We start from the raw sequence: 21690 nt of genomic DNA on the forward strand, positions 1-21690 counted from the left end.
CTACCTCCAGCACCACCAAGCCACCTTCCGTCACACGAGTCGTCTCCCCAGGAACCACTCTTCCGCTTCAACAAAGGGCGCGCGTAACCCGTAAAAGCGGTAGACCTACTCGTGGAACCATCTAGGTGCAGAAGAGGAGAAGATGGCGTCGAGGCGCATGAGGCATTAATGCACGTGTATCCGTTTCCCACGCCGTTCTGGACCCAACACGCGAAAGCCTAGACAAAGACAACCGTTGTGTCGGAAAGTGTAATATGCAGCTGAGTGATAAGGGTGCGGGGCTGTCGTAGAGGATGAATGGCAGCCAGAAGCTCATGCACGGGACGGACGGTCTTTCTTTTTCATCGGCCACGGGCATATTAAACAAACAAGTTACTGGTTTGCTTACATTCCAACCAAGGGCGGAACCGCAGGTCCATAGAAACGTGAAAACCCAGTAAACTCCATTGTTAAATCTTTTCATGTCGAGGACGTTGAGGACTTCTGACTCGTATACAACGGCTTTGACAATTCGCATGACGAAAGTGGATCCACAGTGATTGTCTGCGCGGTGCGCTCCGCGATGCATGAACGTGTGGGATTCGTCGCGGCATTGGGTCGAGGTGCATAAGCGAATGTGCAGCAGCAGCGATAACGGCGATGCTCACATGTCGGAGCATCCTGACGCCATCTTGCGTCGTGCGTGCAGCCAAAGACGAAATCGCGCGGCATGTAAAGCTGGAGAGAGGAGGGATAACGGGATGCACGGCAGGATGTGCGGGGATACAAGGAAACCTAATTGAGAGCCCGGAAGCATGGAAAGTGGAAAAAACGAGACGCTTGCTGGTTCTGAACGGGCTTAGCGGCCGGTGACGTACCGAAGCTGGGTCTCGATTTCTCGATTCTCACGCTTTGGCAGCAGAAAAATTTCCAGTATGGCCCAGCGCCCCATGCTTTCCGACAAGCCGCGCAATCCTTGCACAAGGGACTGACTGACGGGCCTTTCACCACCATGCCTGGTGTCCGAGCAGCACGCTTCTTTGATTGTCCACCTTTGTCGCGTCCCAGGCACTATTATACCCGCCTCCAGCTGCTGTCTAGCGGCCCGGTAGTCCCTCTGCCTAATTCACCACTCTCTCTCCACTTCAACCTGCTCAGGGCGTAGAGAATGCTTCGTTGAGTTTTTGATTGTCTTTTCTATTAGCATCTATTCTTAATCCAGGCGCCATGCCGTCCCGTCTGTTCTCGCGCGACTCGCCCGCCGCGGAGCAACAACAACAGCTTCCCTTCACCGGCGACGGCGTCAACGAAGCCGACTTCGCCCAGGACCCGTCGCACGCTGAGCACGGCGGCCACTCGCTCCCACACCGGATACGCGGGGGCTCAATTGCCTCGGGGCCCCTCTCTGGGTCCTACACACGCAATCCCATCCGCTCGTTTGCGCATCAGACCTCGCACGGTTTCGCGGGTACACCTCCCCAGCCGTATCTCTGGGCAACTGCTGACTGCCGTCTAGATACCCCACAGTACTCATCGCAGGGCGTGCGCGAGAGGAGCTCCCAGCTGGCGTCGTATGCGCTCGAAGCAGAAGACTACCAGGACCGGCCGCAGAGCCATAGCTTCGCAGACGCGGATACGTTTGCGGTGAGACATGGCGGCGCCGTATCGGATAACGACGAGGGCCGCGGGTCCATAGACACGGGGCGCTGGACCGACACCATCGAGGAGGACAGCGAGGCCGAAACGCCAGATACCGTCATCGGGCCGCAGCAGGACAAGAGCTTCTTCAGCCCAAAGCTGCCGGGCGCAGCGACGACATCACATGACGCGAAGAGGGAACCGGCAAATGCACACGTAGTTGTTGAAGATACGGAGCGGACCCCGCTGCTTCCCCAGACGAGGCTGTCGCGTCGGGACCCGCAGCAAAAGCAGAAGGCGCAGGAGAGCCGGCACGCGTGGACACGGCAGTCAAAGTCGCGCCTGCCCCAACGCGTCAGACACACGTTTGCTGCTGGCCGCGAACATATTCTGGGTGTGGGCCAGGCGCTCACGAATCCAAAGAACTACACCGCGGATGCCCTCATCTCGAGTGCTGTCGGCACCGTGCAAATCACTTCTGCCGTCTTCCTTGGACTGCTGCTGAATCTCCTGGATGCATTGTCCTATGGCTACATTCTGTTTCCGCTCGGCGCGCCCATCTTCAGCAACACTGGCCCGGACGGCATCTCCATCTTCTTCGTGAGTTGCATTGTATCGCAGCTATGCTACTCCCTGGGACTTTCCGTGTTCAAGGGCGGTGTGGGGTCGGAGATGATCGAGGTGGTGCCCTTTTTCCACAAAATGGCCTACTCCATCATGAACCAGATGGAAGGCAAGCCGCCAGAGGCCATCATAGCGACTACCATTGTGTCCTACTGCCTGAGCTCCATTTTGACTGGCCTCATCTTCCTTGCCCTTGGAGCGTTCAAGCTGGGTAACTTGGTTAGCTTCTTCCCGAGACACATTCTGATCGGCTGCATCGGAGGTGTTGGTTTCTTCCTCGTCGTCACTGGCATCGAGGTGTCGGCGCGTCTCGAGGGTAATCTCAACTACGATCTTCCGACGCTGCAGAAGCTGTTTTCTGGAGATACCTGGTATCTGTGGACACTGCCTCTTGCTCTTGCCATTGCCATCATGGTCCTTCGGCGCCTGTCCAAGAGCCCATTCGTTCTGCCTGCGTTCTTCATCACTGTGTTCGCCGTCTTCTACCTCGTCGTCAAGGGTATCCTGCACAAGGATCTCGAGCCTGTACGCAACGCAGGCTGGATCTTTGAGACGCCTGAAGCTGGCGTCAAGTTTTACAGATTCTATTCTTATTTTAAATTCGGCAGCATAGATGGAGCGGCACTTGCCAGCACTATCCCGACCATGTTCGCCCTCTCGTTTTTCGGCATCATCCATGTTCCCATCAACGTCCCCGCTCTGGGTGCTGCGGTGCGAGAAGACAATCTCGATGTTAACCGGGAACTGATTGCTCACGGCATCTCCAACACCCTCTCCGGCTGCCTCGGTAGTATCCAAAATTACCTGGTCTACGCCAACAGCGTCATGTTTGTTGACAACGGCGGTAACAGTCGACTCGCGGGTATCCTGCTTGCGTGTGCGACAACCGCGGTCTGGGTTGCGGGCCCCGCCATGGTTGGCTACATCCCCATCTGCCTGGTCGGCGCACTCATCTTCCTGCTTGGTATCGACCTCATGAAAGAAGCTCTCTGGGACACTTTTGGAAAGTGCCACAAACTCGAGTACCTGACCATTGTGGCCATTGTGCTCATCATGGGCGTGCACGACTTTGTTGTCGGTATCTTTGTCGGCATTGTTCTCGCCTGCGTCAGCTACGTGGTGCAGAGCTCGCGCCACTCAGCCATTCGCGGAACATACAGCGGCATGATTGCAGAGTCTACTGTCCGCCGCCCACGGTCAGACACTCGCTATCTCAGCAAGGTGCGAGGACAGATCCGCGCCATCAAGCTCGGCGGCTTCCTCTTCTTTGGGACTATTGTCTCTGTAGAAGAGTACATGCGCTCGCTGATTGACGACGACAATTTTGAAAAGAATCCTATCAGCTTCATCATTGTCGACTTTACAAATGTCATGGACGTTGACTTTTCCAGCTCAGAGGGCTTCCAGCGCATCAACCGTATCCTCAACACCAAGAACGTCAAGATGATCATCTCCGGCGTCTCCTTTGCCGACCCCGTCGGTCGCGCCCTGCAGAACGTCGGCCTCCTCGACGAAGACGGCGACGGAGAGTGTCCCCCACCCCAGGTCTTTGAGGACCTGAACACCGCACTCGAATCTTGCGAGAACGAGCTCCTAGAAGTCTTCCACAAGCACTGGAACCGCCACTCGTCAAAATCCCACACCACGCCCCCGATGAGTATCTCTGACAATGGCAAATCTGCAAACGAACCTATTGCCACCGGCGGCTCACCTACTTCCTTTGGCGCCAGCTCCCTCAACCCCGTCTTTTCTTCTCCACGCCGCGGCGCCCGCCTCATCGCCGCTCGCTCCACGATGCGCGAATCCGGCGAGGATTCGCTGTCTATCGCCGACAATGCTTCGCTCAATACCACCAATACCACCAATCAACCCAACCAAGTCGCAGCCGCCCCCTCCCGCTGGCGCAACTTCGCCCAACCCCTCAAAATCATCCTCCAAACCTTTGAAGACGTATCCCCCAAGAACGAAGATTTTTGGCACACGGCAGCGCCGTACTTCCAACGCAAAGAGTATCCAGCCGGCACCGTGCTATACTCCCGCGGCGACGATCCAGATGGCTTTTATATCCTTGAGCGGGGCCGCTTACGCACGGAATATGTGCTTGACCAGGGTAGCTTTTTTGAAGTTATATTACCGGGTACGACGTGTGGCGAGTTGCCGTTCTTTTCGGAAACGGATAGAACGGGCACGGTGGCGGCGGAGAATGATAGTGTGGCGTGGTTGTTGACGCGAGAGGGGTTTAGGGAGTTGGAGAGGAGGGAGAGGGAGGTGGCGATGGAGTTACTTAAAGTCGGGCTCAAGTTGACCAAGGAGAGGATGGATGCGATTACGAGTTATGTGCTTGTTACTGCTTCTTGAGATGAGAAGGGTTGAGTTGGTGGTCGGGGGATGAGGAAAGGGGGAGTTGTTTTGTTGCATAGCGTGTGGTTGTTTGTCTTGTCGTTTGGAATATACCATGGTGATGAGTCGGCTTTTTTATGTTGTTGCAATTTAATTACATTCAACCCGTCTCTAGTCTGAACTGAAGGACATCGTACTGTTATTAACCTGAGAGTCTAATCTTGATGAACACTCTATGCAAGCCATGTTGCCTACGACAAAGGAGAGGAAGAGTGTATTTGATATGAGCTGGAGCAGCGCCACCTACGACATCTAGAAGTAAAACAACGATGACTGTATGAACCGAAAGCAGGGATATATCCGCACAGGATCTTGTTTATGAGTTAGCTCCGTTGCGCTTGGGTGTGGAATGCGCGTTCAACGATGACTATTTACATCAAGGAGATTGCACGTTACGCTGTATTGCTAGTTTATATAACCTATTGTATTATCAGGTAACCCACGAGCCATTCACAACTTCCCGAAATCTATACGCTCTACATGTAAAAGAGGTTCTCGAACGAGTAATACCTGCGTACTACAATCATACGACAATCATACGACGTATGTACTCGGATCGCTGTAATCCAACAAAACGGAAAGTGTCAAGCACAATTGCGCACAATCGTTATATCGGGAATGGCGACGTCTTCCAGTACCCGTGGTCCGCATCGTCTTGCATCTGCTCGTGCGTTCTGGGCAGTACCGCGCACGTGGACGCTTCGACGTAGTGCCGCTGTCCATCTGGATGATGTACGTCGTACCTGCGATAGTTGGGCAGTGGCGGGAGACACAAGTCTTGCATGAGCGTGTGCAGCTGTTGTAACCCATCGTTTGCTATTTCTAGAAGTCTGTTTAGCATCTCGTGTCTCGTGTGTCGATATTGTATGGTAATAACTTACCGTGACTGCTGCAGTCTACTCGGAGAGATATGTCAAAGGTGAGGGTTGGTGCGTAGGCGAATGCGTCCAGACGGATCTCCATCAGTTGTTTGAAGTAGTACGTGGCGCACTCGAAATCAAGACTCGTCTGTTGATACAAATTCACGACGATAGTCTTCAAGCGAGGAAACCTGCCATTCGCTTGCGCCCTGAACAAATCCGTAAAGTGCGGAGTAAAGTCCAGACTATAAATCCTACAGGGTATATCCAGCCACAACCGCTCAATCGCATCTGGAAGCGCATCAGACAGCGTCAGCGATAAATGGCCCGCATACCAATTCGGCACGTCGTAGCCAAAGAGGTTGTATGGCGAGGCTCGCAAGGATGTGAGCGAAGACAATCGCGGTACCATAGAAAAGACGCCTGGACTCTCACTGAACTCGCCACCAACGGCTGCCATCTGGTCGCCAAGTGACAGGTGGGTAAGAGTATCGACATGCTGGACAAGCGCTGTACCAACCTCTTCGTAGAACATGCCGTGGAGAGGCGGGGCATCGTGTGGTAATACGAGCTCGAATTCTGTGATTGCTCTGCAAGCGAGTAGCATCTTGGCCGCTATCGATCCACTGAAATGCGGGGAAAGTAGCGATAGTCTGGTGATGGTAGAATTGCGAGCAGGCCTTATCCAGAACTCGTTCATGCACGCCAAGCCAGTCTCGCATTCCTCGATCATATCTTCGTAATTGACATCGACTTCGTTGCTACCACAATAACCAAGCGTGAGATCGGTCAGGTTCGGAAGCCGAAAGAAAGGCAGGACCTGTCTAACCGGCCATTCGAGATCCGCTTGGTACAAGTCAAGGTGCAGAACTTTGAGCTTTTCTAACCCACCTTCTTGAGCAGCGTGTGCGAGGCTATTCAACAAGAAACTCGTGTTGTATGTGTCACATTGCATTTTGGGAAAGCGGATCCAGAGGCGTTCCAGGTTATGCGCCAAAAGAAGACATGGTGTGAGGAGTACGTCTTCTCCGAGCACAGCGCGCTCAAGAAGATTGTCATCATTAGCATAAGCTTGACTGCTGTTCATAGCTGCAATGAGCTTGCCGAGCCACTCGTAGCCTTCTGGCGTATTGACTAGCATGGCGTTTGCCCGTTCATCAACTTCCTTTTCGTATCGACCCCGCCTTTGGTAGCGACAGTGCCTTTCGTCGTACACTGCCCGCTCGCCGCCCGCTGCGACATCACTTTCGTCGCGCTGGGATATGCTATGCCCCGCCCAGAACTTGCCCACTTCTGAGCCGTCCTTCATCTTCAGTCTCACGCTCTTGATGTACCAACACAACTCCGTGTTCTTGAGCAGAGTACGCGGCAGCTGACGAAAAGCTAGACTATCCATATCGCCCGCTCTCTCTATCGATTCGTAGACGAGCGGCGTGGCAATGTCTTTGAATCTTCGGCAGACGCGGCTCAAGACCGCGAGATTGCGTGAACGAGCGGTTGCATGGGGTGTGGAGAAGCATGTTATTGGGGCATGTAGGTAACTGCAGATACGCAGAAGTAGCTCGTTTGGCAATTCCTCCATGGCAGACAGGGCCAGATCGCACGCGTCAGGATCCATCGTCTTGGAGTGCAGTTGTCAGAGGAAGTACGAAGATGGTTGAGACGAGGCGGCCGCGTTCATGATCAGCACGTCTGCGCTGGTGCCTGGTGTTAGCGTCAGGTGTCCCCGCACTAATCCTGTCCTGGCCAGAAGCGGCAGATGCCTCCTCCCCGATCTCATGCTTGATTGTTTCGAATCTCTTGCAAGATCTTAAAAGTACATGATTTGCAGGAATCTCAGTAACGCTGCTCCCACACATTCGCCAACGCAGGAACGTACATGCATCGGACAGAAGCCGAGTGCCATCTCTCCCCCCAAAGCACAACCGAATGGTCACTGTCATACAAGACCCCTACCAGGAAACCCAAAGCCAGCTCTACACACTTGTGGAGCGAAATGGGGTGATGCGAAGATGATGTCAATCTGGAGTCCACGAAGTACACCTGTCAGCTCTCGAGGACGTCGGCCCGTACCGCCACCAGGAATCTGTCCAATGAGGGGAAAGACGAACACTACAGCTTTCAGCCGCCGACGCGCAAACGGCACACTTATTCTCACTTCATCCTTTTCTTTCTGGACGTGACCAACATCTTGACAATTGGTTATATGCTCACTACGTCGGTTTCAGGCTACTAGATTGCCTAACGAGAGCTATGTGGGCGACAGCAAGCTAATATCAACGATCAAGACCAAGCAGTATTGATTACGCCATGTTTGTTAAATCCTTCACAGGTAGAGTTGCACGAGACAAGGAAGGTTGTATGCGGCTCAGATATGTTGTAGAAGCAGTGACGTCACGACCTGAAAGACATGTATAGTAAAGACTAAACTAAACTTGACCTAGCTACCACATCTTCAGAAACTACTCGAGCTACACCCCCATATCAACACTACTGCTAAATGCTAAACTTCTAAGCGCCATCGATCTGCTTGGCCTCTGGCTTGTCGTTGACTGCCAAAGTACTGGTCCTTGCCGCGAGCTTATCTGCCTGAGACTCTGCGGTACTATCCGTACCAGCACTCTTGAGGGGTGACTGCCCGGTCTTACGAGCCTTAAACTGTTCCGAAGTAGCCACTCCATCACCAATGACTCCTGCCAAGATGGCACGCGCTTCCATGAGGTTAGAGTTTGTCGCCACCGGATTGCCTTGCTCGTTAAGGGTAACATTCTGGACCTTGGCCATCCCGACCATGCTCTCGGCAATCTTCTTGCGGCTCTCGTCGGAGAGGGTGGCAGAGCTGGTGAGAACCACGCGGTAGGCATTGTCGTCGACCATGGACGCAGCGGAGCGCACAATGCAAGTGCCGATGACGGCCTTGCTGAAGTTGGTCAACCCGCTCGAGGCAAAGCGGTAGCAGAAGAAGAAGGCGTCGACACGGTTGAGACCTCCAAGTTCGTCGAATGTAACCTCGCTACGCAGCGGTCAGTCAAGCTTTCCTATACATTCCGTGCCAAAAGGGAACTCACTAGAATCGCTCCGTCTGCGCAGACCCGGAAGCGGAACCGAACAACTTGTTGATGACCGTACCAGCCATGCCGGCGATGCCTTCCATGACTTTACCATCGGCCAGCTTTCCGATGATCTGCTTGACGAATTCGCCGAGATCGTTGCTCTTCGCGGAGAAGACGTCGATGGAAGTACGACGACTGATGATGTAGCTGATCTTCAGAAGCTTGTGATTATCACCACTGTTCCTGGAGATGGGGTCAATTTCGCTTCTTGTTCATCTGTGATATAGCTTACTCCACAGAAGCCAAGAAGTTTTCTAGCTTCTCCTGGGCCCATTGAGAGGCGACCTCGACAGCCTCTTCCTCGTGTTGAAGGGCTTCGCGGTCGGCGCTCTCGGCCATGTTACGCGCAGCTGTAGCAATGGCAGCCATCTTGAAGGATACTTGGGAGAAGTTGAGAAGTTGAGAAGGTGTAGAAAGATTGTTGTTGAGTTGAGTGTAGTGATGAAGCTGTGAGTTCAAATCAGAGTGGTTCGAAAAAGCTGGCGAGTGGAGGGGTATTTATGGTCGTCCAGAACTGATGGTGTTGTTCTACTTCGGGTGTTCCTGTCCATCCTTTTCGTTGGAAGCGCTGTGGCAGATGTGCCGCGTTGGTCGTCACAATGATCCAGACCGCCAAGGCCAAGCTTGACGATACCGAATTAGTGTTTCGGCGAGGGCGAAGGAAAGGCTCAGCTGAAAGTGTGTGATTGACTTCCAGGACCCGCATTCACAAGCTAGTCAAGCGAGGAAAAGTGGGAGAACTCATCATGGTGGGACGGATTGAGTAGCCCCTGTGCCCAAACTCCAGCGTACTCAGCTGAAGCCACAAATTTTTCAATATCCGCTAGGCACGGGGCTATGTTGATCTGAAGCAGATTCTGCCAAATCACCGAGTGGCTGATACGGTAGTAACGCGGATCTTGGAGATAGTCGCAAGCTTTGCCAGTAAGTCAGAAGATCCGCCAAACACTGTACGGAAACTCAGAACTCGCCACATTGGCTTTTGAGTAACACGCATCTATTACACGACTTTCACAAACACCATGGGATTCTTCGATGTGTTTGTCAACATGTACGAAGAAGTCAGCCGCAAAGCAGAAGCCGCGTTGCAGTACGCTCGACAACTTGCAGAAGAAGCCCAGAGGAAAATTCGCGAAGCGATTGAGGACGCAGAGCGAATAGCCAGGAACTTAGCAAAGCGAGTCGAAGAAGCCGCGAACGGTATCCAGCACGACCTCGAAAATTTGACCCCGAATTTTGAAGAGAAGTTGAAACAGATCATGGACGAAGTGACAGAGGTCGCTTCTGCTGCCGCAGAAGAAGGAGTAGACATCACCGAAGCGATCAACTCGGCCGTGGAAATTGCGCTGAAGAAAGTCGAGGACGCATTGAAAGCCGTGATTGATGCCGTCAATAATTTTCTACGGCAAGCGGAAGAGAAATTGTTTGGATTCCTAAAGGGAGTACTGCCTGACTGGCTACAAGGAGTTCTGAGCATGGTCAGAGGAGCTGTTCAGTCGGCTCTTAAGAGTCTGAACTGGTTTGCAGACGAGCTCAAAAAGGGGATATCCATTATGCTAGACAAGATCAAATCAGCCATACAAGCATTTGTCAAGAGAGTGGGAGAAGTGCTCGGGCCCATCTGGAAGTTTGTAAAACTGCTCTGGAAGTTGCTGTTTGGGACTGAGCCAGAACATTGCCAAATGACGGCGGAATGGTTCGAAGAAAAGATGAAAAGAACCGAGAATCAATTGCTGTAAGGTCCTCGAAATGATTTCAGACGTTAGCTAATATTGAACAACTTAGTTACAAACGTCCAACGGAGCCAGTGAGCGCCCTGATCAAGAAGAGTACGTACCTGGAGCTGCTGCCTACAGACCAGAATGCTTGGAAGACAGTAGCTCTCGAGTTTCTGAACAGAGGAGACAGCATCCCAGCATGGAGCACACATGGAGCGCGCATGGCAGCACTCCTCGCGAGCACAAAGCCGAAACCGGGCAACGTCGCCCAGTTGACCTGGGACGAGCCCTTCACCGATGCGCTTGGTGGACGGCAGCGCGTGCAGATTAGCGTGCTCTACTTTCGATGGAAGAACGAGGAGTTCCGCAAAGTTTCCTCGGGCTTCCTCGGCATTTTGGCCATGATCAGTGCTATCGGGCCGCAGGACGCAACGAACGAGTTGTCTCCAACGATCCAGCCCAAGCGGCCTCGCCCATTGCAGATGGACTCGGCGACAACGAAAGCCATTTACAATGTAGTCGCGCCGCACCTCCGGCGCAATCAGGTGGATAGCTACCAAGCCTCTAGGAAGGTGACCCCTGGGGACAACGTCCAGTCACGACAGCTCAGATTCAGGGGGGACGATGGGGTTTGGAGGGATGTGCGATAGGAGATCTAGAGTAGCTGGAGCGCGGGATACCAAGCCTCGTTTCTTCCAGATTGCCACGTTTTGGCCTGCGTGAACGCCCTAGACAGAGAATCGCGTGGCAAATCTCACTGGAAGTAACCGTATCTAGCAACATGTACGTGAACTATCACCTTGGGAGTGGGTCAAGGCTGTTCGTCTGACTGTGCTGCAACCAATTAGGGAGTGACGCCAATGAAACGCGGCCCAAGCCTGCTCGACGCGTTCAAAAGAAGCGAATGCGGAGTGCGTGATCGACCCTGTCGAGCTGGAATAGGATATCAACTGCCTAGCGCAAGTACCTCATGCGGATAGGCTCGGCCCGCTATGTTACTTCCGGCAACGCCACTCGAGTACGCGCCAAACCCCCGACCCGCTGTGAGGCGTATATACACTAACGGAATGCCCTGAGAGGTGGCGTTTTGTATTGTCGTCACATCGTGCCGCCCAGCCTAGCTACATTCTCTGGTGTGATTGCACTTCTACTGAGAACTCCCGAATTCCTACCGCGTAAGCGACCTCGGATACGCAGTCTAGACTTCCCGTTCTGGTTATCAAAGGAGTTCGTGTTTTAGCACGTACTACTTCAGCTTCTTGGAGACGCTCAGCAACAACGAGGCGTTGTGATTCGGTCTGTCCGGTGCAGTAGCACACCCTTCTTCGTCTGGTGTTGCAATTGCACACCTGGGCAATCATGGATGATGGACCAGCGCAAGCGATCTTGTTCTAGCGAGACTGGACATTACCGACATACGCTGTGGTCGCCCGGAATCGTGGCTTATTGGCACTACCTAGAGGGTGACAAGAAAGAGACGAAGGCTGTCAGCAGGCGCAAAGTTTCCAGTGGCTACCTGAGAGAGTCGAGGTTGTCGCAGACACGGAGTACCCGACGAAGTTCAGCAAGTCTCGACCAAGAGAGTCAGTCTTCTCGTCTCCTCCCAAAACTATAAAGCTGCGTCTCCGTTCATACCCAGTTGCTTCACTCACAGCTCTCACCGCATTGAGATTTCTCCTTTACATCTGATCTTTCATCGCCCCTTTCAATCCACACCTCCCTCTTGAAACCACCAAACATGCAGCTTCCCGAAAAAGACGATTACCTCTTTTTCCCCAGCCAAGCTGGAGAGCTTGTCAAGATATCCTGGTACCAAAAATCCCAGTATCGTGAAGCAGAATACTACCGTACTCCTGCATACGTCTTCAAAACGACAAAAGATCTTCCAGACGAAAAAACCAAATGTAAGTAGCCAGCGCAGACCCCCATTAACCTACATCTTCCCCCCTTCCCTCTGCACTCGTAACAAAGAAAAAAGCCAGAGGCGTTCCTAACCAACACTCCAAAAAGACGAGACCGTCCTCTTCATTGCCCGCGAGCGCTTCGACGATGTATACTATCACGTCCCCGCTGCCTTGTCTTCGCTCAGCGTCGACCACGTGCAGAAAATCCAGCTCCCAGCCCCCACAGGCGAATCTGCGGACGCCTCAAAAAACTGGATCCGGTGCAAGATTGACCAAAAGTTCTTCTACGGGCAGGACAAGATCAAAGACCCAACTTACAGATGGCTCGTGTATCACCCCGAGGAGAGACAGCCCGCTCAGGTACGTGCACTCAGTCGTCAGGTTTGCTTGCAACCCTCACTCCCTCCCTCGTAATTTTCCTTTTCCACATCACTGATACATGTACGTCCACACAGGGCCGCTTCATCGAAGCCAGAACCCAGTTCGTCGTCGGAAACCTCATCTCCTCACTCCCCTCTGTCCAAACGCCCGTTGGCGGACTGACCATCAACTGCGACGAGGCCACGGCCAAGAACGTGAAATCGTGGGGCGTCATGCTCTTTGGCCATAAACTGCACCGCTTCGGCCAGAAGGCGGTCGATGAGCTCGAGCTAGATGCAGTCACGGCTGACAAGATCAAAGCTGCTGCGAAGGTGAAATCGCTCGAGGGCACGCAGCTGGAGCCTGTTGCTGTTCAGGTTGGATCGGCTGCGTTTGTGGCGGGTATGGGGATTCAATTGCCTGGTGGGAAATAAGTGTTGTTTGTCTGCGAAGTGACGCGTCTCCCTTATGGCACTGTTTGGTTGGAAGAATGTTGCGCTCGGGATCTCTATTGATGTTGAATTTTACTGCGTTTTGTCTGATTGTATCCGGTATACAAGAACGTTTTCAATCTACTCAGCCAGCTTGCACTCCCCGTGTCCTCGCAAAGAAACCCAGCATAACCCTACACTCTCATCTCTCCCTGCTCACTCCTCCCAAATTACCACCTACCACCTACCAACACCCAAAAAAACCACTCTATCCCCCCCTAAGGCCCACCACTCTCCACCCACCCCGGATCCTCCACCCTCCTAAAACACGCCACAAACTTCAACCCCCCATTCCTCTCCACCTTCTTCCCCTCCTCCGTCTCGACCCTCATCGCCCTCACACACTCATCCATACCCACCCCCTCTTCCCCCTCGCCCTCCTCAAACACCCTCTCCACCCGCTCAAAACACGGATGTCTCTCAAAATGCCCCTTCATCCACTCATGCAGATCCTGTACATCCGTAATCGTATACACAATACCGCCGGGGCGTAGCACATATGCGTATTCAGAGTTGAGTGTGTAAGAGACGATACGCGCTTTGTGTTTGCGTTGTTTGAAGTGCGGGTCTGGGAAACATAGGAAGATTTTACTTAGTTGGGATTTGGCGAAGAAGTTGGGGAGGAATTTCATCGTGTTGGCGCGGATACAGGATGTGTTTTGGTAGGAATGCGTTGGTGATGAGGCGTTTTGGATGCGGAGGGCGCGGATCTTTTCTTGGACGTATTCGGTGACTGAGGTGCGGATTTCCATGCCTTTATGTTTTTGGTTTGCTTATCAGTATGTGACGTCGAAATTGCTTCCATCTTTTTCTGTCCTGGAGATGACACAGCGGTAAAGTGGCGGCATAGAAAAGATGGAAAGTAAAACATACCCAATATCAAAGTCTCTGGAAACTTTGGCCCAAGAGCAAACAATAACCCACCAAATCCACACCCGATATCCGCAATCTCCACATCCTTTGTAATCTCATTCCTCCTCCTCTGCTCCTCAAGACTCACATCCTCTGCCTCATCATCTCCCAACTCTTTCTCTTTCTTCACTGCCGGATATCTGGCATACTTGGGATACAAACTCGCCCAATCCATATCCTTAGGGCTCTTTGGACTATAATAACAAACATCAACACTGATTTTTAACTATCCATCATAGAAATAATTAATCTTACTATGTCAGCGCATGATCCGAAAACGGATTCGCGTGCGCGCGTTGTCTATAAAACTTCTTCTTGGGCAATGCGCCTTGTTGGTCGTCGGTTTGCAGGGATTTTCTGTATTCTTCGCGCCGTGTGCGCTTTGCGGGTTCGCCGGGCATGATTGGGCTGGTTGCTGTTGTGATTTTTCTCGTGAGATACAACGGCGATAAAGGTAATCGGGATTGGTGTGCAGTGTAAGTTGTGGTTCGTGGCTGGTGGTGGCCAAAGAGTTCGAGATAGATGTACAAGGTGCTGAGGTAATACTCAATTGCCGTAGTTGCATATCACGAAGCGAGTTTTTCGCTAGCGCCAGGGTCTCTGGTCCACCAATGCAGATTGGGGCAACACGACAGGCCGTTTGCGCAACGATGCCGCTGCTTTTCTTGCAAAGGTCGCCAAGTGACGTAATAATTCATGACCTGGGTGTTCCAGGGGAGGCAAACTATAATAAACCCCCCTTACGACCTTATCGCACGCTGCTTTGGTCCGTTGGGGGGGAAAGAAAGTACGATACAAGAAGTGTGTGTGATCAAGCCCCGAGTGTGTGCGCCAAAATGCAACGTCCAAACACCCAAATACCCAAATGCCCAAATCCTCATTTCAATCATCATCAGCGTTATCGGAATTCAATTGCGCCCTGGCATCCAAAGTCTTGGACGTGTTCCAACTGGAGCTTCTGGAACCTACGTATCGGGTCAGCACGTTTCTACATGAGCGGAGAGATGGAGAATAGACTTACTTCTCGCTCTTGGCATGGAAGTAGATGCCCTCGATGCCACCCGAGACCTGGTTAAAGCAGATGTAGTAAAAGCCCTCGAAGCTCGCTCCGCTTATCGTCCGGACGCGGTGGTCTGGCACGAGAAAGTACTCCTTCCATCGCATGAACAAGTGCTCCTTCTGCATCCAGTCCTTGGTCACGAGTTCCTGGCGCGACGAGTACTTTGACAGCGGCTTGTATGCTGGGAACCGCGCCCAGTGCTGCCGGTCGACCTTTTCGTTGGAGCCCCACTCCGGGTGCTGGGTAATGAACGTGTATTTGCTTCCGATGATCTCGCCCTCAAAGTATGTCGTCAGGCTAGGATGGTCTTCGGTCAAGCCTGTGGACTAGTCAGCCGGCCAGCTCTCTATCTCGTACAGTAAACGCATGCTACCTTTGATGCGCAAGTATCCACACATGAAGGACTCGCGCATGTCGACGTGTTTTATCTCGACTTCGACCTCGTACGTTGAGCGGTCAGATGTCTGCGTGCCGATGAAGCGACTGCCGGGCCGGAGGAGCGACGACGATGTATTTGGCAGGAACTGTATCGCAATCAGCAGTGTCCGCGGTGCGCATTGCGCTGCATGCATGCGGGAGAGAACACACCCTGTGCGCAGGAAACGGCGAGGAGAGGTGGCTGGCGAGCAGCGAAACGGGCGGCGCGGCGGAGAGCGGCGAGGCCTGAGAGGTGCGGTGCTCGTCGGCGCCATCGTCGGTCGCAGTCATGGGCGTGGGTATGTCTCGGCTGGGTGCTTCTATGCTGGTGCTCGATGTCTTGGTGTGGATATCGTCGGGCGCCTGGGTCGGCTCGCGGGAGCTCTGTGGAGACGGCGTGGGCTGCTGCATGGGCTCATCTGGCCCAGAGCTGGCATTGCTGTCGTGGCTCGAGTCTGGCGTGGCGCTCAATTCACGGGTTGAGATGATGCGCGCGTCTTCTGGCGGGCAGGTGGTGCGGCCGGCGATGCTCTCGTGCTCCACCGGCGAGACCATGGCGTCGTCGTCGGGCGTCGGCATGGTCCGATGGCAGGTGCGAGGGGATTACAAAAAAGGTACGGGTCGAATATACATGGGACGCAAGGAAGGTGCAGCAGTAGTGGGATTATACAGCACAGCGATGCAGGGCCAAAAGTAGTGGCGATGGGCAGATATGCATCGTGGATGGATGACTTGGACTCGGCCGTCGTGTCTGGGCGGTTAGTGGGTCGGTGAGCGCTGCACTTACGCGGGGAACAGGCGCTAGTCTCACGTGGGATGACATGGGGCCAAAAACCCGAGACGCCTGCCGCCAGGTGAGTAGGTAGCATGTGAAGTCTTTCTCTGATCTTGTCATGAACGTTTGTGTAGCATATCATTACTCCCTGCCAAGTGTGCTATGGCGACTCTCCGAGCCGACCCTTCAGACCTAGCGAGCTGTGGTCAGATGACCTGCTGCGTCTCTCTTTCATGCATCGTCATCTCGACAGGTTCGCGAATACCACGTCACACTAGCCGCAAGCGATGTGGTTCCTCTAAACGACTCCTTGCGCCGTCTTGCGTCATTCGACGTCCAGCTGCCGTTGTGCCACACGGCAGTGGCTGCGCTATCGGCAAAAGCAGCGTTACTGTGCCTCACATGTAGCGGCGAAAGACTTAGATTGGCTTGATCTGTAGAGTCGTGAGTTTGCATATTCGACATGCGGATGCGCGCTGTGCGTACCTTGAAGTGAAGAGATATCAAGGAGAAGACCAGTGCCTTGAGGTCCTGTACCAGGTAGTAGAAAACGCGAAGGCCTTCTGGATCTGACGAGTCTTGTACGTCTTGGAGGGAGCCGATTTTTGCAGTCTAAACTCGTCAATATCGTTGCAAGTCAAAGACATGACGAAGCCTACCTCAAAGGAGATGTGTTCGCTGCCTAACCGAATTTCCAGCTCTTGACGGCCGTCTTTGTTCTTCTGCGGCCACTTGGTGTCATCTTCTCTGAGGACTGATTAGCAGACGGTTGTGTGCGATTCCGCTGCTGAGACCTACTTGAGAATTTCACTGTCCTTGACAATGCGCTTGATCTCGGCTACCAACGTATCGCTGACACACACTGACGCTGCGTTAGACACTGGCTCCATCAGACAGAGGACATTCATACTCTCTTTCCGGATGAGGCTGTCGTTGCGGTAGTTGGAGTTGTTTGCATAACGGGCAGATGCGCTGCGGCCGTCTCCAAGCACCCGAAAGTCGAATTCTAATCAACAATCAATTTCTCGTCCGCGCTTCTCTTGCTAACACTACGCACCCAAGAACTCGTGTCCGAACCGGCCCTGGTGGCCAGAGCTGCGAAAATGTTAGTAGTTGCACGTGCTCTCGAGCCCGATCGGCTGCATACTAGTATCGCAGGTAGAATGGCTCGCTGTTGGCCATGCTTGCGGATGGATATGGCTGATGGGTAAGATTGCGCGTATAGAAATGCGCCGTGTTTGCTGCGCGTCGTGGTGTTGATGTTGGGCGGGAGGAAGGTGAGTTATGGATCTTGGCGGCCAGACCCCTGCAAGCGTAGCGAGGGCGGCCTTTGGAGCGACCATTTCTCGAGCAGACACCTGGAGGTAAACAGCCAAGTTCAGCACTGCAACCCCCATACCCAAACAAACATCCTCGCCTCGCCAGGGCAATCCAGTCCCTTCACCCTTGCCTCGTGCCTGCAGCTGCGCCAAAAGCACACGAACCTCTGCGCCGCCCGCGTCCATCGATACACGTAGCATCCCACTTATTCTGGACACCAAAGGACACGGAGGGCTCACGGCCTTTGGGAGTCACGTTACCGCAGCGGGACACTGTATAGCTCGGGGCCATTGCACACAGCAGCCACACCGGCATCATGGCGGCCTTCCTCGAGAACTCGTACAGTCTGGTAGGAACACCTGGCAGTGGGTCTGGGGCATGGGCAAGCTGACGGACAACGACAGGTGCACCAGGACAATGCGGCCGACGTACCATCACAGAATGAGCTGAAGAATGCTCTGGAAAAGGGCAGCGACGAGCAGAAGATTGAGACCATGGTGCGCTCCTGCAATGGCAATGCCCCGCGCTGGTGGTGGTAGTGGTGGTGGTAGTGAATGCGACGTCTGACAGCTCTGCAGAAGAAGATCCTCTCGATTATGCTCAATGGCGACCCCCAGGTCGGCCTCCTCATGCACATTATCCGATTCGTCATGCCCAGCAAGTCGAAGCCGCTCAAGAAGCTCATGTACTTCTTCTTCGAGGTATGCCCCAAGCACGACGCTCAGGGCAAGCTGCGGCAGGAATGGATTCTCGTCTGGTAGGACATGGCCGGAGACCCAATGACAACAGCCGCTGACTACCCCAGTAATGCGATTCGATTCGACTTGCAGGCGCCCAACGAATACGTCCGAGGAAACACATTGCGCTTCGTGTAGGACACTCCACGTCATCACCCAGACATTGCTGATACGTGGAACAGAACTAAGCTACGGGATGCTGAGCTCGTTGAGCCTCTACTGCGTAAGGGTGGTGTTCTTCATGTCCCCAATGGTTATGCTGACAGCTGTAGAACCCGTGCGCCAGTGCCTCACACACCGACACGCATACGTCCGGAAGAACGCAACCTTTGCCATTGCGTCCATCTTCACACATCTCCCCGAGCTCATGCCAGATGCACCCGACCTTCTGGTAACATTCCTAGACGACGAAAACGACCCGACCTGCAAGCGCAATGCCTTTGCCGCCCTCGTCTCCGTCAGCCATGAAAAGGCTCTCGAATACCTCAGCACCGTCTTTGACGCCATACCCAACCACGAGGAGCTCCTCCTTCTCGCTGAGCTAGAATTCATTCGCAAGGACGCCATCGTGAACCCGTCCAACAAGGCCCGCTACCTCCGCTTGATCTTCGACCTGCTCGAATCGCAAGTCTCGACCGTCATCTACGAAGCCGCGCACGCCCTTACTACCCTCACAAGCAACCCAGTCGCCGTAAAGGCCGCCGCGGGAAAGTTTGTGGAGCTGGCCATCAAGGAGCCCGACAACAATGTCAAGCTGATTGTCCTGGAGAGGGTCGACCAACTACGACACAAGAATGAAGGAGTGCTCGATGATTTGACAATGGAGGTGCTCCGTGTGCTGTCCAGTACCGACTTGGACGTCCGGAAGAAGTCGCTCAACATTGCAATGGAGATGATCTCAAGCAGGAATGTCGAGGAGGTCGTTCTGCTGCTGAAGAAGGAGCTCATGAAGACGGTGGATGAACAATACGAAAAGAACCCCGAATATAGATCGCTTCTCATCTCGTCGATACACTCTGCCGCCATCAAGTTCCCCGAAGTCGCCGCAAGCGTCGTCGGATCGCTCATGGACTTCATCTCCGACGTCAGCAGCAATGCCTCTGCAGTCGATGTCATTTCGTTCGTCAAGGAGGTTGTTGAGCGCTTCCCCGACCTGAGGGCTTCCATCATCGAGCGACTGGTTTCGACTCTTGGCGAGGTACGCGCTGGCAAGGTCTACCGTGGTGTGCTCTGGATCATCGGAGAGTTTTCGCTCGAGGCCAAGGATATCCGCGACGCATGGAAGGGCATCCGGTCATCGCTTGGCGAGATCCCCATTCTTGCTTCTGAGCAACGGCTGTTGGACGATGCATCAGAGGGCAAGGAGAGCAGTGAGCAGGTCAACGGACACGCAAAGGCTGCTCCCACCGGGTCGAGGAAAGTACTCGCTGACGGCACCTATGCAACGGAAAGCGCCCTGACTTCCTCGGCCGCGGCCAAGGCGAAGCTTGAGGCGGTCAAGAACTCACAGAAGCCTCCACTGCGACAGCTCCTCCTCGACGGCGACTATTACCTTGCCACAGTCTTGTCCAGCACCCTCACCAAGCTCGTCATGCGCCACAAGGAGATTTCAAAGGATGAGGCTCGCACAAACGCTCTCCGTGCCGAGGCCATGCTCATCATGATCTCGATCATCCGTGTCGGCCAGTCGCATTTCGTCAAGACGTTTATTGACGAAGACTCCATCGACCGTATCATGTCTTGTGTCCGATCACTGTCTGAGTTTGCGCAAAGAAAGGAGCTGGAGACTGTCTTCTTGGAGGACACGCGAAGATCGTTCCGAACAATGGTCCAGACGGAAGAGAAGAAGCGAGCAGCCAAGGAGGCTTCGGAGCGCGCAAAGTCTGCTGTCAATGTTGATGACTCTTTCAACATCCGCCAATTAAAGAAGAAGGATGCGGATGGCAGCGATGGCATCGAGCAAGATCTAGAGCTAGCGACTGGAGGCGACACCGCGACTGAGGATCTCACATCGAAGCTCAGCCGCGTAGTGCAGCTTACTGGTTTCTCCGACTCGGTCTACGCGGAAGCCTACGTCAAGGTATGTCAATTCAACTTACCGAGACTATCAGCTAACTTTGCCAGGTTCACCAATTCGATATCGTCCTCGATGTTCTTCTCGTGAACCAGACAACCGAGACGCTACAAAATCTCACCATCGAGTTCGCAACACTAGGTGATCTCAAGGTAGTCGAGCGGCCTTCAACACAGAATGTCGGGCCACACGACTTTATCAACATCCAAGCGACGATCAAGGGTATGTCTTCTCATGAGCAAGCGTTGGCTCGTATGCTTACTTTTGCAGTCTCGTCCACCGACACTGGCGTCATCTTTGGAAACATCATCTACGAGGGGTTAGTCATTCACAATGACAATCTACAACAACCGCTAACACATGGCAGTGAGAAGGGCGTCGACTCCAACGTCGTCATCCTCAACGACGTGCACGTCGACATCATGGACTACATCAAGCCCGCGCAATGCACAGAGACGCAGTTCCGGACCATGTGGACCGAGTTTGAGTGGGAGAACAAGGTCAACATCAACTCCAAGGCCAAGACGCTGCGTGATTTCTTGAAGCAGCTCATGGCTTGCACCAACATGAGCTGCTTGACGCCAGAGGCATCGATGAAGGGCGACTGTCAGTTCCTGTCTGCGAACCTGTATGCCAGGAGTGTGTTTGGTAAGTTTGTGGATGTGTATTCTGTGTGTGCATCGCTAATGGGATGTTTGTAGGTGAGGATGCGCTGGCCAACTTGAGCATTGAGAAGGAAGGGGATGATGGGCCTATTACCGGGTTCGTGCGCATAAGAAGCCGCTCCCAAGGCTTGGCGTTGAGCTTGGGATCGTTGAAGGGTCTGAATAAGGTTGGTGTGGCGTGAGTGTTTGGTCGAGAAAAAGGCACTTGCCGCTCGTCTGGATAAACGGGCTGGCTTTTCGTTCCGGGCAGAAATGGTGACAAAAGGAAGGAGGCTTCTTCTTCTCGCTTGACTTTTAGTTAGTCTTGGAGTGCTGGTGATGCGTTTTGCGCGTTGAGGATAGACGGATGGTGGAGTGGATGAGATGAGATGCTAGTTCAGCATTGATGTATTGAAGACATGAGAATCTGAGACCAAATCTTACCATTGTGTACGTGAGATTTGTTGTCTGGACTGCAGGGTGGTTGGTGGTGGGGACAAGATGCCTCGGTTCGTTGCGTCCCGTGCATATTCCAGCGGGTCTGTTTTCGTTTTCGTGTTAGCACAGGGTATCCGCAAGGATCCGCCCTTGCACCCAGGTAGGCACGCAACACATGAGCATCAGCTTACCTACCTTTGTGGTTGTAACTAGTCTCGACGTTTGA

The 21690-nt window shown here is 53.5% G+C and overlaps 9 protein-coding genes across 9 annotated transcripts; 4 read left to right on the forward strand and 5 right to left on the reverse strand.

Annotated features, from left to right (window-relative positions):
• The first annotated feature begins 920 nt into the window (after positions 1-920).
• ACET3X_009525 (uncharacterized protein) lies at positions 921-4749 on the forward strand. Its single transcript, XM_069455909.1, has 2 exons — positions 921-1447; positions 1496-4749. The coding sequence occupies exons 1-2, from the start codon at positions 1207-1209 to the stop codon at positions 4597-4599; spliced, it is 3345 nt and encodes a 1114-aa protein (XP_069302358.1). The 5' UTR covers positions 921-1206; the 3' UTR covers positions 4600-4749.
• A 499-nt stretch (positions 4750-5248) lies between these two features.
• On the reverse strand, positions 5249-6897 carry ACET3X_009526 (uncharacterized protein; the record flags this gene model as incomplete). The annotated part of the gene is made up of 2 exons (XM_069455920.1): positions 5249-5463; positions 5523-6897. The coding sequence occupies 2 exons, from the start codon at positions 6895-6897 to the stop codon at positions 5249-5251; spliced, it is 1590 nt and encodes a 529-aa protein (XP_069302359.1).
• A 992-nt stretch (positions 6898-7889) lies between these two features.
• Positions 7890-9151, reverse strand: ACET3X_009527 (uncharacterized protein). Its single transcript, XM_069455931.1, has 3 exons — positions 8847-9151; positions 8570-8797; positions 7890-8514 (listed from the first exon to the last, which is right to left on the reverse strand). The coding sequence occupies exons 1-3, from the start codon at positions 8981-8983 to the stop codon at positions 8013-8015; spliced, it is 867 nt and encodes a 288-aa protein (XP_069302360.1). The 5' UTR covers positions 8984-9151; the 3' UTR covers positions 7890-8012.
• A 347-nt stretch (positions 9152-9498) lies between these two features.
• On the forward strand, positions 9499-11143 carry ACET3X_009528 (uncharacterized protein). Its single transcript, XM_069455942.1, has 2 exons — positions 9499-10349; positions 10400-11143. Exons 1-2 carry the CDS (start codon positions 9637-9639, stop codon positions 10980-10982), a joined length of 1296 nt encoding a protein of 431 aa, XP_069302361.1. The 5' UTR covers positions 9499-9636; the 3' UTR covers positions 10983-11143.
• A 282-nt stretch (positions 11144-11425) lies between these two features.
• ACET3X_009529 (uncharacterized protein) lies at positions 11426-13181 on the forward strand. The gene is made up of 3 exons (XM_069455954.1): positions 11426-12236; positions 12343-12596; positions 12692-13181. The coding sequence occupies exons 1-3, from the start codon at positions 12071-12073 to the stop codon at positions 13028-13030; spliced, it is 759 nt and encodes a 252-aa protein (XP_069302362.1). The 5' UTR covers positions 11426-12070; the 3' UTR covers positions 13031-13181.
• Positions 13182-13305: 124 nt separating this feature from the next.
• ACET3X_009530 (uncharacterized protein) lies at positions 13306-14509 on the reverse strand (the record flags this gene model as incomplete). Its single annotated transcript, XM_069455965.1, has 3 exons — positions 14255-14509; positions 13961-14193; positions 13306-13841 (listed from the first exon to the last, which is right to left on the reverse strand). The coding sequence occupies exons 1-3, from the start codon at positions 14398-14400 to the stop codon at positions 13306-13308; spliced, it is 915 nt and encodes a 304-aa protein (XP_069302363.1). The 5' UTR covers positions 14401-14509.
• Positions 14510-14666: 157 nt separating this feature from the next.
• Positions 14667-16227, reverse strand: ACET3X_009531 (uncharacterized protein). Its single transcript, XM_069455976.1, has 4 exons — positions 15648-16227; positions 15433-15583; positions 15021-15378; positions 14667-14964 (listed from the first exon to the last, which is right to left on the reverse strand). The coding sequence occupies exons 1-4, from the start codon at positions 16053-16055 to the stop codon at positions 14898-14900; spliced, it is 984 nt and encodes a 327-aa protein (XP_069302364.1). The 5' UTR covers positions 16056-16227; the 3' UTR covers positions 14667-14897.
• Positions 16228-16373: 146 nt separating this feature from the next.
• On the reverse strand, positions 16374-17487 carry ACET3X_009532 (uncharacterized protein). The gene is made up of 7 exons (XM_069455987.1): positions 17399-17487; positions 17309-17346; positions 17162-17257; positions 17050-17113; positions 16911-16998; positions 16738-16863; positions 16374-16685 (listed from the first exon to the last, which is right to left on the reverse strand). The coding sequence occupies exons 1-7, from the start codon at positions 17431-17433 to the stop codon at positions 16671-16673; spliced, it is 462 nt and encodes a 153-aa protein (XP_069302365.1). The 5' UTR covers positions 17434-17487; the 3' UTR covers positions 16374-16670.
• A 121-nt stretch (positions 17488-17608) lies between these two features.
• Positions 17609-21432, forward strand: ACET3X_009533 (uncharacterized protein). Its single transcript, XM_069455998.1, has 10 exons — positions 17609-17920; positions 17976-18068; positions 18150-18328; positions 18377-18442; positions 18491-18531; positions 18581-20388; positions 20433-20604; positions 20653-20701; positions 20750-21030; positions 21084-21432. The coding sequence occupies exons 1-10, from the start codon at positions 17888-17890 to the stop codon at positions 21227-21229; spliced, it is 2868 nt and encodes a 955-aa protein (XP_069302366.1). The 5' UTR covers positions 17609-17887; the 3' UTR covers positions 21230-21432.
• The last annotated feature ends 258 nt before the right edge of the window (positions 21433-21690 follow it).

This window comes from Alternaria dauci, chromosome 10 (assembly GCF_042100115.1).
Source record: "Alternaria dauci strain A2016 chromosome 10, whole genome shotgun sequence".
In the NCBI taxonomy this organism is placed as follows: Eukaryota; Fungi; Ascomycota; class Dothideomycetes; order Pleosporales; family Pleosporaceae; genus Alternaria; species Alternaria dauci.

Excerpts from the sequence above, each read along its gene's own strand:
- ACET3X_009525 (XM_069455909.1), top strand. The coding sequence starts at position 1,207 with ATGCCGTCCCGTCTGTTCTCGCGCGACTCGCCCGCCGCGGAGCAACAA. Across the intron at positions 1,448-1,495 it reads GACCTCGCACGGTTTCGCGG|ATACCCCACAGTACTCATCG; the intron begins GTACACCTCCCC and ends ACTGCCGTCTAG.
- ACET3X_009527 (XM_069455931.1), bottom strand. The coding sequence starts at position 8,983 with ATGGCTGCCATTGCTACAGCTGCGCGTAACATGGCCGAGAGCGCCGAC. Across the intron at positions 8,798-8,846 it reads AACTTCTTGGCTTCTGTGGA|GAACAGTGGTGATAATCACA; the intron begins GTAAGCTATATC and ends CCCCATCTCCAG. Across the intron at positions 8,515-8,569 it reads GCGCAGACGGAGCGATTCTA|CGAGGTTACATTCGACGAAC; the intron begins GTGAGTTCCCTT and ends ACCGCTGCGTAG.
- ACET3X_009528 (XM_069455942.1), top strand. The coding sequence starts at position 9,637 with ATGGGATTCTTCGATGTGTTTGTCAACATGTACGAAGAAGTCAGCCGC. Across the intron at positions 10,350-10,399 it reads AGAACCGAGAATCAATTGCT|TTACAAACGTCCAACGGAGC; the intron begins GTAAGGTCCTCG and ends TGAACAACTTAG.
- ACET3X_009529 (XM_069455954.1), top strand. The coding sequence starts at position 12,071 with ATGCAGCTTCCCGAAAAAGACGATTACCTCTTTTTCCCCAGCCAAGCT. Across the intron at positions 12,237-12,342 it reads TCCAGACGAAAAAACCAAAT|ACGAGACCGTCCTCTTCATT; the intron begins GTAAGTAGCCAG and ends CACTCCAAAAAG. Across the intron at positions 12,597-12,691 it reads AGGAGAGACAGCCCGCTCAG|GGCCGCTTCATCGAAGCCAG; the intron begins GTACGTGCACTC and ends ACGTCCACACAG.
- ACET3X_009531 (XM_069455976.1), bottom strand. The coding sequence starts at position 16,055 with ATGCCGACGCCCGACGACGACGCCATGGTCTCGCCGGTGGAGCACGAG. Across the intron at positions 15,584-15,647 it reads CGCCGTTTCCTGCGCACAGG|TTCCTGCCAAATACATCGTC; the intron begins GTGTGTTCTCTC and ends ATTGCGATACAG. Across the intron at positions 14,965-15,020 it reads TTCCATGCCAAGAGCGAGAA|GTTCCAGAAGCTCCAGTTGG; the intron begins GTAAGTCTATTC and ends CCCGATACGTAG.
- ACET3X_009532 (XM_069455987.1), bottom strand. The coding sequence starts at position 17,433 with ATGGCCAACAGCGAGCCATTCTACCTGCGATACTA. Across the intron at positions 17,114-17,161 it reads CAGCCTCATCCGGAAAGAGA|TGTGTGTCAGCGATACGTTG; the intron begins GTATGAATGTCC and ends ACGCAGCGTCAG. Across the intron at positions 16,999-17,049 it reads AAGGACAGTGAAATTCTCAA|AGAAGATGACACCAAGTGGC; the intron begins GTAGGTCTCAGC and ends ATCAGTCCTCAG.
- ACET3X_009533 (XM_069455998.1), top strand. The coding sequence starts at position 17,888 with ATGGCGGCCTTCCTCGAGAACTCGTACAGTCTG. Across the intron at positions 18,532-18,580 it reads GCTCGTTGAGCCTCTACTGC|AACCCGTGCGCCAGTGCCTC; the intron begins GTAAGGGTGGTG and ends TGACAGCTGTAG. Across the intron at positions 20,702-20,749 it reads GGAAACATCATCTACGAGGG|TGAGAAGGGCGTCGACTCCA; the intron begins GTTAGTCATTCA and ends AACACATGGCAG.